Consider the following 13950-nt stretch of genomic DNA (forward strand, 5'->3'; position numbering starts at 1 on the left):
AATGGTGTCCTGAGTCGAAACGTGATTTTATATATCTATATATATCTATCTATATATATCTATCTATATATATATATATATATATATATATATATATATAGGGGTTAGACAAAAAAAAAAAAAAAAAAAAAAAAAAACTAAAACGTTTGCAAAAGTGTGACTAGTATGGTGTGGGGGCCTCCTTTTGCGTCCAAAACAGCTTGGATCCGACGTGGAATGGACATATACAGCTCCTGAATCGTGGTATGTGGAATTTTGTACCATTGTTCCTTCAAAACATGCTCCAGTTCCTTAAGGGATGTTGGTGGAGGGTAATGAGACCGAACACGCCTTTCTAATTCAGACCACAATGGCTCAATGATGTTCAGATCTGGTGATTGTGGGGCCCAGGGGAGGTGTGATAGCTCCTGGTCATGCTCCTCAAACTATGAAGTCACCGTTTTTGCAGCTTAACAGGGTGCCAAATCATCTTGGTAGATGCCATCACCATCAGGGAACAATATTTGGGCCATGGATAGAACCTGGTCCCCCAAAATGACCTCATACACCTTAGCATTCATCATTCCATGCAGGGCTATGTTGGGACCTGCAGAAAACCACGATATCACTGCCCATACTGTAACAGAACCATCCCCATTCTTTACAGTTGGGAGCAGACAGTCTGTATCATAGGCCTGCGACGGTGTTCTCCATACGTAAACACGACCGGTTGTTGGGAACAAGTTAAAGATCGATTCATCGGACCACATTACGTGTTTCCACTGCTCATGAGTCCACGCCTTGTGGTCCTTGCACCACTGGATACGCCTCTTCGCATTTACTGCTGTGACCAGGAGTTGGCGATAGAGTCCCCGCCATGAATTTTCATTTTATGAATTTCCCGTCGCAGTGTTTTCGATGAAACCGCGTTCTGTAGACCGGAATTGAGTTCAGACGTAATTTTCATTGCAGTGCTCTTCTTTCTAGCTGCTACAATCCGTTTTAATGCCCTCCGGTCTCTATCTGACAGAATTGTCTTTCGACCACTGTTGTGCTTTCAGACGTCGTTTGCCCATGAATTGTTCATGCCCTCGTGACATTGGACACAGTGCCTTTCGATACACCCACAATGTTCGCCACTGTTGCCACTGAAACTTCAACCAGACGGGCACCAACGATCATGCCTCTTTGGAAGTCTATCAGTTCGCCCATTTTACAGCACCACTTTCACACCACGACACTCACAGGTGAACTGGTTACTGCTGACGGAAGAGGAAGGTCCACATGACACATTGAAAACAAAAAACGATCGGCAACCGCAACACGTGTTGTACAGTGGAGGGCCAAACTTACGTGTCCTGTATGAAGTGTTTCTAGATTTTTTTTTCTCTCCCCCCTGTATGTATAATATATGAAAACAGCATATATTATGTGTGAGAAGACAAGCGTGTAAGACCATTGTTATTTAAAATTAAGACATTTGAAGATGAAATAAGCCATTTTTAAAGGAGAATAATAGTAATTTATCGTTTCCGATAAATAATTCAGAATATCCGTTTTCATTACAGTTACTGAACAACTGTCTTCGAAGCTAATAAATTCAAGTCATCATTTTTACCAATAACTTTACTACAGTATTTGTTTGAAGAGAACTCAGCGTATATCCATACTTAGCATAAGCCTTTATCAGATCTGAAATAATGTGAAGAGTTACCTTTAATCAGTGTACTTCAAATAAGACAAAACATTTCGAAGGAAGTTTAACCCTTTGGAGTTATAGTACGTGTTTTTAGGTACTAAAGTAGTCTCTTCATTATTTGATTAAAAAGGAACCAATAAAGCTATAATACTTCGGGTTTTTGTTTTTTTAAGTCTAGAGGCATTGTAGAACACGTTACGTATGGTTTCACGCCTTCCTGCACCGAGACATAAGAGGTGATGATGTCATAACTTGAAAAAAATATTTTTTATTAGACCTATTTTCATAATTTTTTGGCGGGCTTACTTTTGCGCCTAGAAGATTGAAATTTTACACAAACATTCAATCCACCGAGTAGTATTTATCAGGTTTCTGCGTTACCACAGAGGTGATCCAGAGGGGCAAAAAGATAAAAAGGATATTTTTTTTTACTAAAAATTGCTCTTTTTGCGATTTTCCCGCCTCAGATACATGATGCAGACATGTGAATGGTACCGTTTGAAAGGCAGTTCTATTCTGAAGAGAATGATGGGGAATCATGATGCTAGGGTAATTACGGATGTCTCGGGAAATTTTTACCCAAGACCCTATTTTAAACGGGAATCTGGGGTATTGTGGGTATACTTTTTTTTTTTTTTTTTTTTTTTTTTTTTTTTTTTTTTTTGTGACTGGTTTACTTTCGCACCTAGAAGATTAAAATTTTACACAAACATTCAGTCCACCAAGTAGTATCTATCAGATTTTTTCAGGTCTCTGCGCTAAAACAGGGGGGTCCAAAGGGGTCGAAAGGGATATTTTAACCAAAATATCCCTTTCTTTGCGATTTTTCCGCCTCAGATAATGATGGAAACATGTTAATGGTACCGTTTGAACGGTAATTCTATTTTGAAGAGAATAATGGGTGTAAAGTGATCCTAGCATAAATAGGAATGTCTCAGAAAATTTTTAACCTGAGATCAGGGTTTTTTTTTGCGGTAATCTGATGCATTGTGGGGATTATTGATAAATATTTTTTCTCGTGCTTATTATTCAAGATAGAAGCTTGAAATTTTGTACACTCAGTTAGTACACCCCTTAGTATATTTCAGTTGATTTTCAGGTTTCTGCATTAACACAGGTGGGGTCCAGAGGGGCTCAAATCTTTTTTTTTAATCTCGATTTCTCAAAAGTTCCCAACTCAGGGACATGATAGGGAAACGATTATGGTACCTGTATAGGAATGATGCTGTAGCCGCTTGGCTGAAAGTCTATAATTTACCTTTAAAATGCTGGAATTTAAAAGGGGTTAACAATTAATAATAATAATAATAAACCCTACAAACATGCTATATTCTTGATGTTATGTTAAATCAGCTCAAAATAGAATAATGTGAACAAAAAGTCAGGTGTAGATCAAATCTAATACGTTTATTCGAATCTCAAAATTGATCGGAAGAGTGGTTTAGTGAGGGGAAAAAACCTGAAATGTTTTATAAATGCAAAAGAAATACATAAATAAAAGAGAGCTTTCAATTTCGCAGTTTCAGTTCAGTTTCTTGTTTAATGACATAGAATATTACATAAATTTGTTTTCCTTGCTGTACTTAAAGGAAGAACGTATTATTCCAATATTTATTTCACTATTCAGGTGATAGGTAATAACAGTACCATTTTATTTTCTCTTGTTTCAAGACGTACTATCCATAAAGAATAGGAAGGAATAGATCGTGTCATCACATGAGTGCATGAAAATGATGTAGCTACGAATGCAGTACAATTGTCCGCTTTTATTATCCAAGAATCCCGAAAAGTTTCTCGTAACTGTTTTATGATTCCAAATTTTCGTCTGTGGAAACATTATCACGATTCTTATTGACGGTGATGTTGAAGCTGGAGGAATTCAAAATCAGCGTAGAGCTGTGTTATGTAATTAAAAGTAAATTTATATAGGGTTCTGTACACAATTAAAACAAGCTGCTGTCGATGCGAAGAAATATAACAAGAATAAGAACAATGAACTTCTTTTTATGTATTTTTAGATTTTGTTTTACAAACTATTTTCGATTTAACTGAAATGTGTTTTTTATTTCCTTTCTTAAAGGTTAGTTGCACCAGGTACACCATCCGGTGGACCTCCATCATACAGAGGTCAGTCAATGACTCCAAATCCACTGCCCAATCTTCATGGAGGAATGAGCGACTCACTGCCTGTCCCATCCGTTGGTTCTCCACCATCTGCTGCACCCTCTCCTCTTCCTAATCCTCACTCGCAGCCCACCTCAGTGCCCCCTTCTGGTAAGTACTTCTCTCTTAAATCTTTTGCGTTTTGTAAGATTTCAGTTGTTAAGGAACTTTTACGTCGGAAAGAATCATAATTGAATCTTATGAATTTGTACGAAAGCTGATAAATCAAAGGCTAAAATTGCTCTTTACGCTAGTTCAATATATCTTCGGAAAGATGCTCTTAAAATAATGAGATTTTACTGATCTTAACTTATCCAGACACAGGAGTACAATATCTCTATTTGATTGTGAGTGGAAATGGGTCGCACTGCCTGTTAACATTTCATTTTAGAGGTACATGTAATAATTTGAACTATTGGTTCCATATATATATATATATATATATATATATATATAAACAGAAAATAAACATTACTTCACCATGAAGGTTATGTTGGGTTATACGTGTAGTGTCTTACTATCCTAATAATGACCGCGATTAATTGTTAAATAGTAATATTAATAATTGTTTTAAAAGAATTAGAAAACAATATAATAGTCTAATGTTAAATAGTCAAAATTTTGTAATTGTCAAGAACAAAATGTTTCTTGTTTCGTTGCGCGTGTTAATTTCTTTTTAAAAAGATTATTACTTTTATTTCAGATCCTACTATGCCTACCTTAAGCCCCCATCCACCAGCGTCCAATAGTGCTGCTGGACAACCTGCCACACCTCTAGAATCTCAGGACAAAGTCACACCTGCTGCTACGCCTGATCTCAATGGTCCAAAGTCTGTTTCCTCAGTATCCAACCAGGTACGAAATAAAATTTTCCTCTTTATCTTTGGGTGGTGGAGTTGAGGACAATCACACCATTTCACGAAAGTCTAATATAAGCTTTCGCGTACCACTTCAGCAGAGGAGGAGGGTAAGGAATGGGGCAAAAGGTAGAAAAGAGTATAATCCGAGAAGCACCCGCAACAGTGTCATAATGGTATCTAGTCACATGATAAAGTAGCTATAGAGTTTAGTGGTTGAATAAAATTCATGGAACAGGTTGGTTAGTAAACGTGCAAGGGGAAACTTACTACATTTATATAATACTCCCAGGACAAGAGCGTACACTCATGTCCAAAATGATTGTCGCATATCTATAACTGTCTTCTTGTAAGAATATAATTCGATAATGATTTTGCAGGGTACTTTTAATACTGATACTATGTGTATAATCGGAAAATGTATGTTTGTGGTAAATTTCATAGGAAAAGCGTTATAAATACGAAAAATTGGAATGAGTATAACAAAATGTTGCTAAGTGGACAAGAAAGTTTTATTTTTATTTTATTGTTCTTATTTACTGCTCTTTTGACATGAAATTTTACACATACATGTCTTTGCCGATTATGCACATACTAACATTATAAGAAATACCAGGCGAATTCGTTATCAAATTGTATTCCTATACCATATTTATAAACATGCGACAATAATTTTGGACATGAGTGTACATATTTTTATGTGTTTATCTTATTCTGGACCTCACTCCATCAACTGCTACTTGTGATAGCTCTAAATGCACTTCTGTCAATTCGAACTTAATACTATCATCTTCCGAAGTCAAAATAAATTAAATGGTTTTAAATGTCGTGCAGTTTTCTTTTACAGAACGTTTAACATAATTTCCTTGAACAACAATACTTCCTTTACTTAGTTTCTTCTTTGACAAGGGCGGCGCCACTTTTGTCTAGGAATGCTGTTTAAAAATTGAATTGTTTAGTTTGGCCTTCTGTTTGAAATTATTGTCCTCACAAATAGTTTGTAAGTGTTTAAATACAGTGAAAAGTCATACAATCCCAGATTAGATTAATATTGGATATTTAGTCTATGTAGACTTGACAGTATGTAGTACGAGAAGAGGCAATATGGATGGAGAGTATTTCCGAATTTACAGTGTGTCAGGAACTGTCGATAAACATGCTGTTGTGTACCAACTGTAGGAGTCTTGTGCCGGTTAATAACTTAATATCTATGCTAGTTTGTGCATAGTAGCTATAACTAAACCATTGCTACGGAAGAATACATGGACATTACTTCTCGTTGCTCGCTGTAGTCTTTTGTTTTGTTGGACCGTCTTTATAAGCCCATACACGGTTTTCCGAACAAGTTTGGGTAGTCGTTAAATGGTGTGTAAGTAACATTATCACTAAAAATCTTCGAAATGATCTGGTGTCCACTTCGGTTCAGCATGTCTAAGATTTCAGAAGTGTTATCGAGTCTCTGATGTTTGGAAATCTGAAAGTTGTTGGGACATCCATCTAATAACCACCCTCTGCAGTTTTCAATCTTAGCTCATGTAAAATTGTGCACACTGACAGATATTCAATACTTATATCATTTCTATCATCACATTCATACATATTGTATCTTTCAAAACCATGTATTGCACAGTAGCCGCATTGTTTAATGTTGCACACCGTGGTGTCTCTTCGCAGAGTTCATCTTCCATCGACGTAGGATTCCTATGAATTTCCCTGTGGAACCTAGAAATTGTATAAGGCAAGCGATATCTACGAAAGCTAACCTTTAACTACTCACTTATCCGTCTCTCCAGTCAACATGGAATTCTTTAAACATTACGGCTCGAAACGCTTTTCGTTATTTCTCCATTCCAACATTGAAAGTACCCGGCTTTGTAAATTTTAGATGGTTGGCCTGTAGACAGATAACAGGATTTTTATTATTATTACTTTCTTGCGTAAGTTTTATAGGACTTTTACCTGTAATGAAGGGTGGGGTTGGGAATTCCTTTTATACATTTCGTATTACAAAATTTATGGAGTGGCTTTTGAATTTGTCCCAGCTAGATCGCATCTGGCAGTTTAACTGTGGTCCGAAGCACATCAGATCCCATTGGAAATGGAACGCGAAACGTGCACAGAAAGTGCATATGCTAGCCAATCTAGAGGACTCTCCGGTTCCTTTAGCTTCCGATATTTATAGATTTTTCTTGTTTATATTCACTGCCATCTTAGAAAAATAACCGATTACCGATTTATCCGATTATACTGATTGGCTTACCAATCTCAGTACCAATTTTGAATTCTACAGTGGTCAACTGAGTTTTGGAAAAGGAAATGAAAAAATAAATAAATTAAAAAAAAAAAAAGAAAGCCAGGCTCTCAGTTTTTTAACATTTACACTTTTTTTTTCTTCAAAATATGACTGCTTAAATAATTGAAGTATAAGGTGCGCTTAAATAAATTTTGCTTTGGGAATATATTCTTTATTAGTATGATGATTAGAAAGTTACGAAGTATGTTGTAGGCTTAGTAAAATAAAAGTCGTATTTTAGAAATCAGTGTGTTTAATTATTTCCTAAAGGATTAATGTTATCGGGGTTTTTAAAAGAAACTGAAGATTTTTATTTTGCAAACTGTTAACGCTAAGAACAATCGGTATAAAAATATTCGAAGAGATAGTCAATCCACACTTTGCTACAGATGTTGCAAGGTATGCTTAAGATCAACAAGATCGAATGTCTTGATCCAGTACTCATAGTCACAGTGAATTATGTTCTCTGTCAACCAGTTGAAGTTTCTCCATGGAAGAACTCTTAAACACTTTTTTTTTTTTCTTTCTTTCTTACAACTGCTCTCTCCTATCTTAAGTTCTAACTTCGACTTCAGAAAAACACAATATATAATTATTCCACAATATTAATTTTGTTCATTTAGTTTCGAACTTCGACATTAATTTTTACTATTCACTGTCTATATTCTAACATGGCAGTGGACAATATGTCTTTCATCTAGGATTAAAGATGGAATACTTGATGAAACTCCAGTAAAAATTACATAGCGTTGCTTGTGTCAAAATTACAAGAAAGAGAAAAAGTTAACCAAGGTAACACGTATTATTCCTTTGTCATTGTACATACCAAAAACTCAGATTAAACTTGTATAGTGCATCTTTGTCTGTTTTCGGTGTCATACGTAGTATTTTGTTCATTATTCGAATAGTTGTTTCTTGATTGTGAAAAAATATCTTGCAGGTTTTTTCACCGTATCCTGCCAGCTCGAGCGTAGAACCCACCAAACCAGAGGATAGTGTTGGGGGTTCCCAAGGTCCTGCCAGTGCAAATCCTGTACTTCCCACCGAGGTTCCAACCTTGAAGCGTCCCACTCTTTCTTCCAAGGAGTATGAAAGTATTTTGATGGAGGAGGAACAACCGTCTGAATTACTATATGATTATTCCTCCCTTGATGCATGGTAAGTTGAGTACTAATGTAGATTTTTTTTTTTTTTTTTTTTTATTATTTTATTTTATTTTAAAACCGTAAGGAAGCAATGCTTTTGGTTTCTGGAGGAACGTATGAAAAGTGACGGAATTCCAATCTGGTTATTTTGGTATGAATGGATTATGAGTACTTTTAATGCTATCCCTTTATATATTTTACTTACTCTCATTTACTTGTATGACACCATAAATAAATGAATAATAAAAATAAACCTTAAGAAAGAGGCATTAAATATACCTATAATACATATTCAATAGGATTGGTCATAATTAATGTCCAGGTTTGTATGTAATTACATATTTTTCCTTCATATGTAAGTTCGTCAAATCCTTAAATGTTTGTGATTCATACCTGTAGGGTGCTTCAACTAAAGTTTCATATTACATATTTTTACATATTTTGACCAATATTACATATTTTATGGTTTCTACATTTTTTTAATACATAAAACTGTCTTAAAATTTTGCGTTTACTGAAATTTTAATTTAAAAAAATAAAAAATAAACTCGCCAACTGTGAAAGACTTGCATCTAGATTCAATTTTGTCATGTCTATCTTTTCTTTTTTTTACGGAAAGAGAAATCTCTCTCTCTTTTTATTATTATTATTATTATTATTATTATTATTATTATTATTATTATTATTTGTCAGACCATGTTTCGCAGAATTTTCGTCTACAACAAAAGAAATATAAGAAGAAACAAGTAAAAATCCTCCCTCCAGGGTACATTAGCAGTGCCCTTTATTCTCAACTCTGGAGGAAGACAGATCACGTGCCTGACAGGCGACTGGCCACGAAATTCCTAAAATGAAGTCTATTTGATTGTTATGGGAGGTCGGATGGGAAAAAAGATGAAAGCAAATCCTGCAATTCAAGTTAAAACTGTATGCTAGTGTGCTTCCAGGAATTTAATGCAAGAGTTTGTTCCAAGAAGCTGGCGACAATGGCAATATCATAGCAGGTAACCTAAGCTTTCAAAGAACTTCGCTTGTTCAACTGAATGACAGGAGGACAGTACTCAAGTATTGCAGTTGCAAAACGCACGTGTTCTGTATTGACCGTCGAAGTTAGAAACGGCTCCGGTTGCCTCAACTTTATCCGCGAAATTGCGGTCGTGGGTAACCATCGATGATGCGTTTACTACGGACGGTAAAGTGGTGTTGTGCCAAGTGTGTAATAAAAAATTGGATGTTCAATGAAATCTCAGTTAGAACAACATGTACGAAGTGCACTCCATGCAAGAAATAAAAATTTGCGAACTGCAAAAAAACAAGTACTCTTGACACAAATGCATCAAGATACTTCAGTGAGTGAGTTTTTCAGACTTATGCCAAGCAATGATAGCAGCAAACATTCCTTGGAACAAAGTTCAAGTGCCAAAATACCGTGCTTTTCAGGAGAAGTACTGCGGACGTCGAATTCCTGACGAATCCACTCTTCGAAAGTGTTATCTCGAAGTTTGTTATAGGGAAGCTATAGATACCATCAGGGCAGAAATAGGTAGTTCATATATATTTGGATTTCTATGGACGAAATAACAGACGTTTTGGGATGTTAAGTAGTAAATTTAGTGATTGAAAAGTTAAGTGAAGATGCTCCATCTAAATCCTATCTTATTGCGAGTAAATTGCTGGAACGCAGGAATCATTCCACGATTGCTCGCTTTGTAAACGATGGTCTTAAAGTGTTGTGGCCGGGAGGAGTTCAGGAAGAAAAAGTCCTTGTTCTCTATACAGACAGTGCAGCGTACATGTTAAAGCGGCTAGAGCACTTAGTTTTTTACTCTCACTTAATTCATTTCACCTGTATGGCTCATGCTCTCCAGCGTGTTGCTGAAGAGGTGAGAGAACTTTTGCGAAGTAAATCAACTAGTTTCTTCCACGAAAAAAATGTTTGTTAAGGCGCCACAACGTGTTCAAGTTTACAGAGATCAACTGCCAGACGTGCCACTTCCTCCGAAGCCTGTGCTAACGCGATGGGGCATTTGGATACAGGCAGTACATTTCTACAATAATATACAATGAACATTTTCATAAAATTAAGCCTGTTCATTCATTTCCATCGGAGTGTACTGTGTCAGTTGGCATTGCTCAGAAACTGTTTAATGACTCAAAAGTAGCGTGTGATATCGCATACATAGACAGCAATTTTGGTTGGCTACCTACAAGCATTAAAAAGTTAGAGACTGTTGGGCGGCCTCTTCCGTAATCCATGGAAATTATAGAGGATGCAAAGAGACTGCTGCAAGGTGTGTGTGGAGATGTAGGAGAAAAAGTTCGAAAGAAATTAAATGCAGTGCTGGAAAGAAACCCGGGTTACGACAGCCTATGGGCAGTGTGAGAGATTCTCAGTGGTGAAACAAGAACCCCCCTGAAGATATTTCTCCCATCTGCATCCCCCTGTTGAAATACGCTCTTGTTACCTCATGTGATGTGGGGAGATCATTCTCAGCATACAAGGATATTTTATCCGATCTCCGACAAAATTTTATTTCTGATCATTTGGAAATGTACCTTGTAACCCATTGTGCAGCACACACAGTTGAACTGCAGGCACATCTTTTGTAAGTACTTTATTTCAAATTAAAAATGTTCATTAGTGGAAATATTCTTCAATCTTAGTTCAGCTGGTATTGTTTAAAAGATATAGGACTGCTTTTCCCTGCATGAAATATATATATATATATAAAACAATACATTTCGTCTTAAGTTGCTTTTAGTATTTAAATTTGTATATTGCGTATAATTCATTTCAAGATTGGGCCGTGGTGACGAATGCGCATTTAGTGTAAAAGGTTCTAGATTTGAAACGGGAACACATCACACCACATGATATTTCTGACGTACAAATGCCGTATGCATTGCTTTTCTCGGGGCTTTCCTGTTTTTCTCTAGCCGATTCACATCTTCCTTAATTTGCGTCTGATTTTTATTATCCTGCAGTCAGTCACGTCAGTGACGTATGGCTGTCTCAGCTGTTCAAGCATTTCACTCCATTGAGGGACTTGCATTAAGCAGGATATAGTGTAGTAAATTTTTCTTTTTATTTTCATAATTCGTTTAAATATTGCATACTCATACGCTTGTTAATATTACGTTTTCATAAATATGTAACGTATGTAATATTACATATTCTTATATAATCTTACATATTTCTTACATTTCTAAGCGATTTTTGTTACATATTTATGTACATATTTAGGGGGTTGATATTACATAAAAATCCGAACTAGTCATAATGCTTCAAGTCTAGCGTGCTTTGTAATGAGATCATAAGCTGACCCCAGTTTACGAAGAAACAATTTTGTAGTATTATATCTACAAATAAAGGTTTAGGGGTGTTCGATAAGGCTGAGGACCTATCGAATCGGGAGTGAAAATTTATCGAGTTGTCATTGGTTACTCGAAAGCGTTCGAGTATTTGAAATTATCGAAGTTTCGGGTATTATCGAAATTTCGAGTACCATCGAAGTTTCGGGTATTAAAGTTCGAGTATCATTGTTTCTTCTAAACACTCTGATAATACTGAACCTTTCAAAATATTCAAACGACTCCATATATTGCGATCATACTGAGATCTTTCAGTATTTGCTGCTTTCAAACAATACGAGACTCACGAACAGTTCGAGTGTCTCAAGCTCGTCGAATGTTTCTAACATTTCGAATGTCTCGAATACTTTGAGTGCCTTGAAAACTTCGAGTGTCTCGAACACCTCGAGAGTCTCAGACATTTCGAGTCTCGAAAGTTCGATAATTCGATAAAATTAAAATTCTTTATCCACGAAACTGTTTTTAAATTGTATCGAATTGTTATCGATTACTCGATTATCGAAACAGCCCTAATGGAGGTTTCAGTTTCGATGATTTTTTAAAAAGATTTTTCGTTGAATGTTCTCAAACATCTACATTGAGATAAACCCAAAGCTAAAAGTCACAGGTAACTACTCTATATCTGGGTAACAAACATGACTCCGCCCCCCTTCAAAAAAAAAAATATTTCACTGGGTTCAATATATACATTCAGTTGTAGTTACATTTGTGACAAAAAGCTAGAATCGTACTGATACCGTTTTTTAATAAGAAATAGAGACGAAACTTTGTCGCAACAATTTTGATATTTTGTAACATTAATATCACAATTTTCGCATTTATGTAACATTTATTTTTTTTAAATGTAGCAAAAGTTTCTTTTTTTTTAAATTATGATACTTTTAAAGAGTATATTTTTTAATAGTAAGGTGTACCTAATACAAAAATGATGATATACCTTGATTAGGTGTACTGTCTAGCTAATGCATTCACTGAAATATGGAAATTAATGCAAAAATTTAAACACTTCCTCTAACCTCATCCTTAATTAAAGAATAACATGTAGCATGACATTACCAATTCTTCTTTTAAGTGTGTTCTCCTGTCAGTAACAATCATATTATATTTGGTAAAGTATCTCTCAGCTTGAACAGTCGAGACTGGCAACCATATTGAACGTAACGAGTTGACAGCAGAAAACCTGCGGTTAACTTTCAGACGGTTTAAAAATGATATAATGTCAACTTCCTTATGCTCAGTGTTGAGAAGTTCAATAACCTTACTTTTAATTTCATAGTAAGCAACCAACAGATCATGAACTTTTTAACCACAAAACACAGTCAATGATTTAAACAACAGTTTAGTTTTGTTGATGTATACATCTTTATGAAGTGAAACAGTTCTGGATCAAATAACTCGCAGAGCTTTTTGTAAACTTTCCAGACAGAATTGTGGTCACTTGCTTGCGTGTAAATTAATGCAAAAATTTACACAGGTTTCCAACTTCACGTCAGCTTCAGAATGGTTAGAAGCACTACCCTTTTTAATTAACTCTGCAGTAGCAGACCCTAATCTTCCTGCTTGTGCTAACTAATTTATTTCGCAAGTTTTTAGTTTTCCCACAATAAGGTGAGCATAAGGGTAATTGGGCCCTTCTAATTCTTTATAATCAGTTGAGCAACAGCACTACCGTGTTCACTTACAAATGATGTTTGCACTTGAACCTGAAACTTTTTTTTTTTTTTTTTTTTTTTTTTTTTGTTACTGCTAAAATTTTCTGTCCCCTGACTTTAAGTTAAATAATATTGGAAATGCGCTTTTTAGCTATTATTAGCAAGAATTAGCAAGAATTCCACTTTTTTCATTGGTATTTATCGCAAGTAATGCCGAATTTCTCAAATTCGCGATAATAGAAACGTGAGTTCTGGTCTGAAACGAAAAGTTTGAAGTTTCCTGAAGCTTACACGCTTTTTAACGTTTTGAATATATAGCATTAGCGAAAAAGTTTCGTCTCTAATAATAAACATCTTTTAGTGCAGTATGCTATCATTTCTAGTCTATCGTCGTTAGTTCTAAGAAATATCCACAGAATGTAAGCACATTTTCAGAATCTTAAGTTGCTTTCCGGTAAAGAAAACAAACTATATTTTACACAGATATGTGTGTTGTAAATAGTGATTTTTTTTTTTTTTTTTGTGTACATCTATATAATATGTGTATGTTATTTGTGACTATAGTGAGGAAAATAAATAGCGAGGCTTCACGGACGCGGCAGTTGAAGATAATCATGCCGTAATCTTTTCCTCGCAATAGCAAATCACATCTTGGAACTACTAGCATCATGTTTCATTCGTTGTTAGTGAGTTTAAGATGGGACAGACTAGTAAATATATAGACTGCTTATAAGATCAGGGAGCAATAACGTCTTTCGATATTTAATTAATTAATTAATTAGTTATTTAA

General features: G+C 35.4%; 1 protein-coding gene across 2 annotated transcripts in view; it reads left to right on the forward strand.

The window, feature by feature from the left end:
- skd (mediator complex subunit skuld) overlaps positions 1–13950 on the forward strand; it is a 259399-nt gene that overhangs the window by 193609 nt on the left and 51840 nt on the right. For both annotated transcript variants that reach the window (XM_081771449.1, XM_081771450.1), the window contains 3 exons: positions 3759–3952; positions 4545–4696; positions 7932–8149. In XM_081771449.1, coding sequence (XP_081627575.1) covers positions 3759–3952; positions 4545–4696; positions 7932–8149 — 564 coding nt within the window. The remainder of the gene's footprint in view (positions 1–3758; positions 3953–4544; positions 4697–7931; positions 8150–13950) is intronic.

The sequence above is a fragment of the Thermobia domestica genome, chromosome 9 (assembly GCF_964235325.1).
Source record: "Thermobia domestica chromosome 9, izTheDome1.hap1.1, whole genome shotgun sequence".
NCBI lineage: Eukaryota > Metazoa > Arthropoda > Insecta > Zygentoma > Lepismatidae > Thermobia > Thermobia domestica.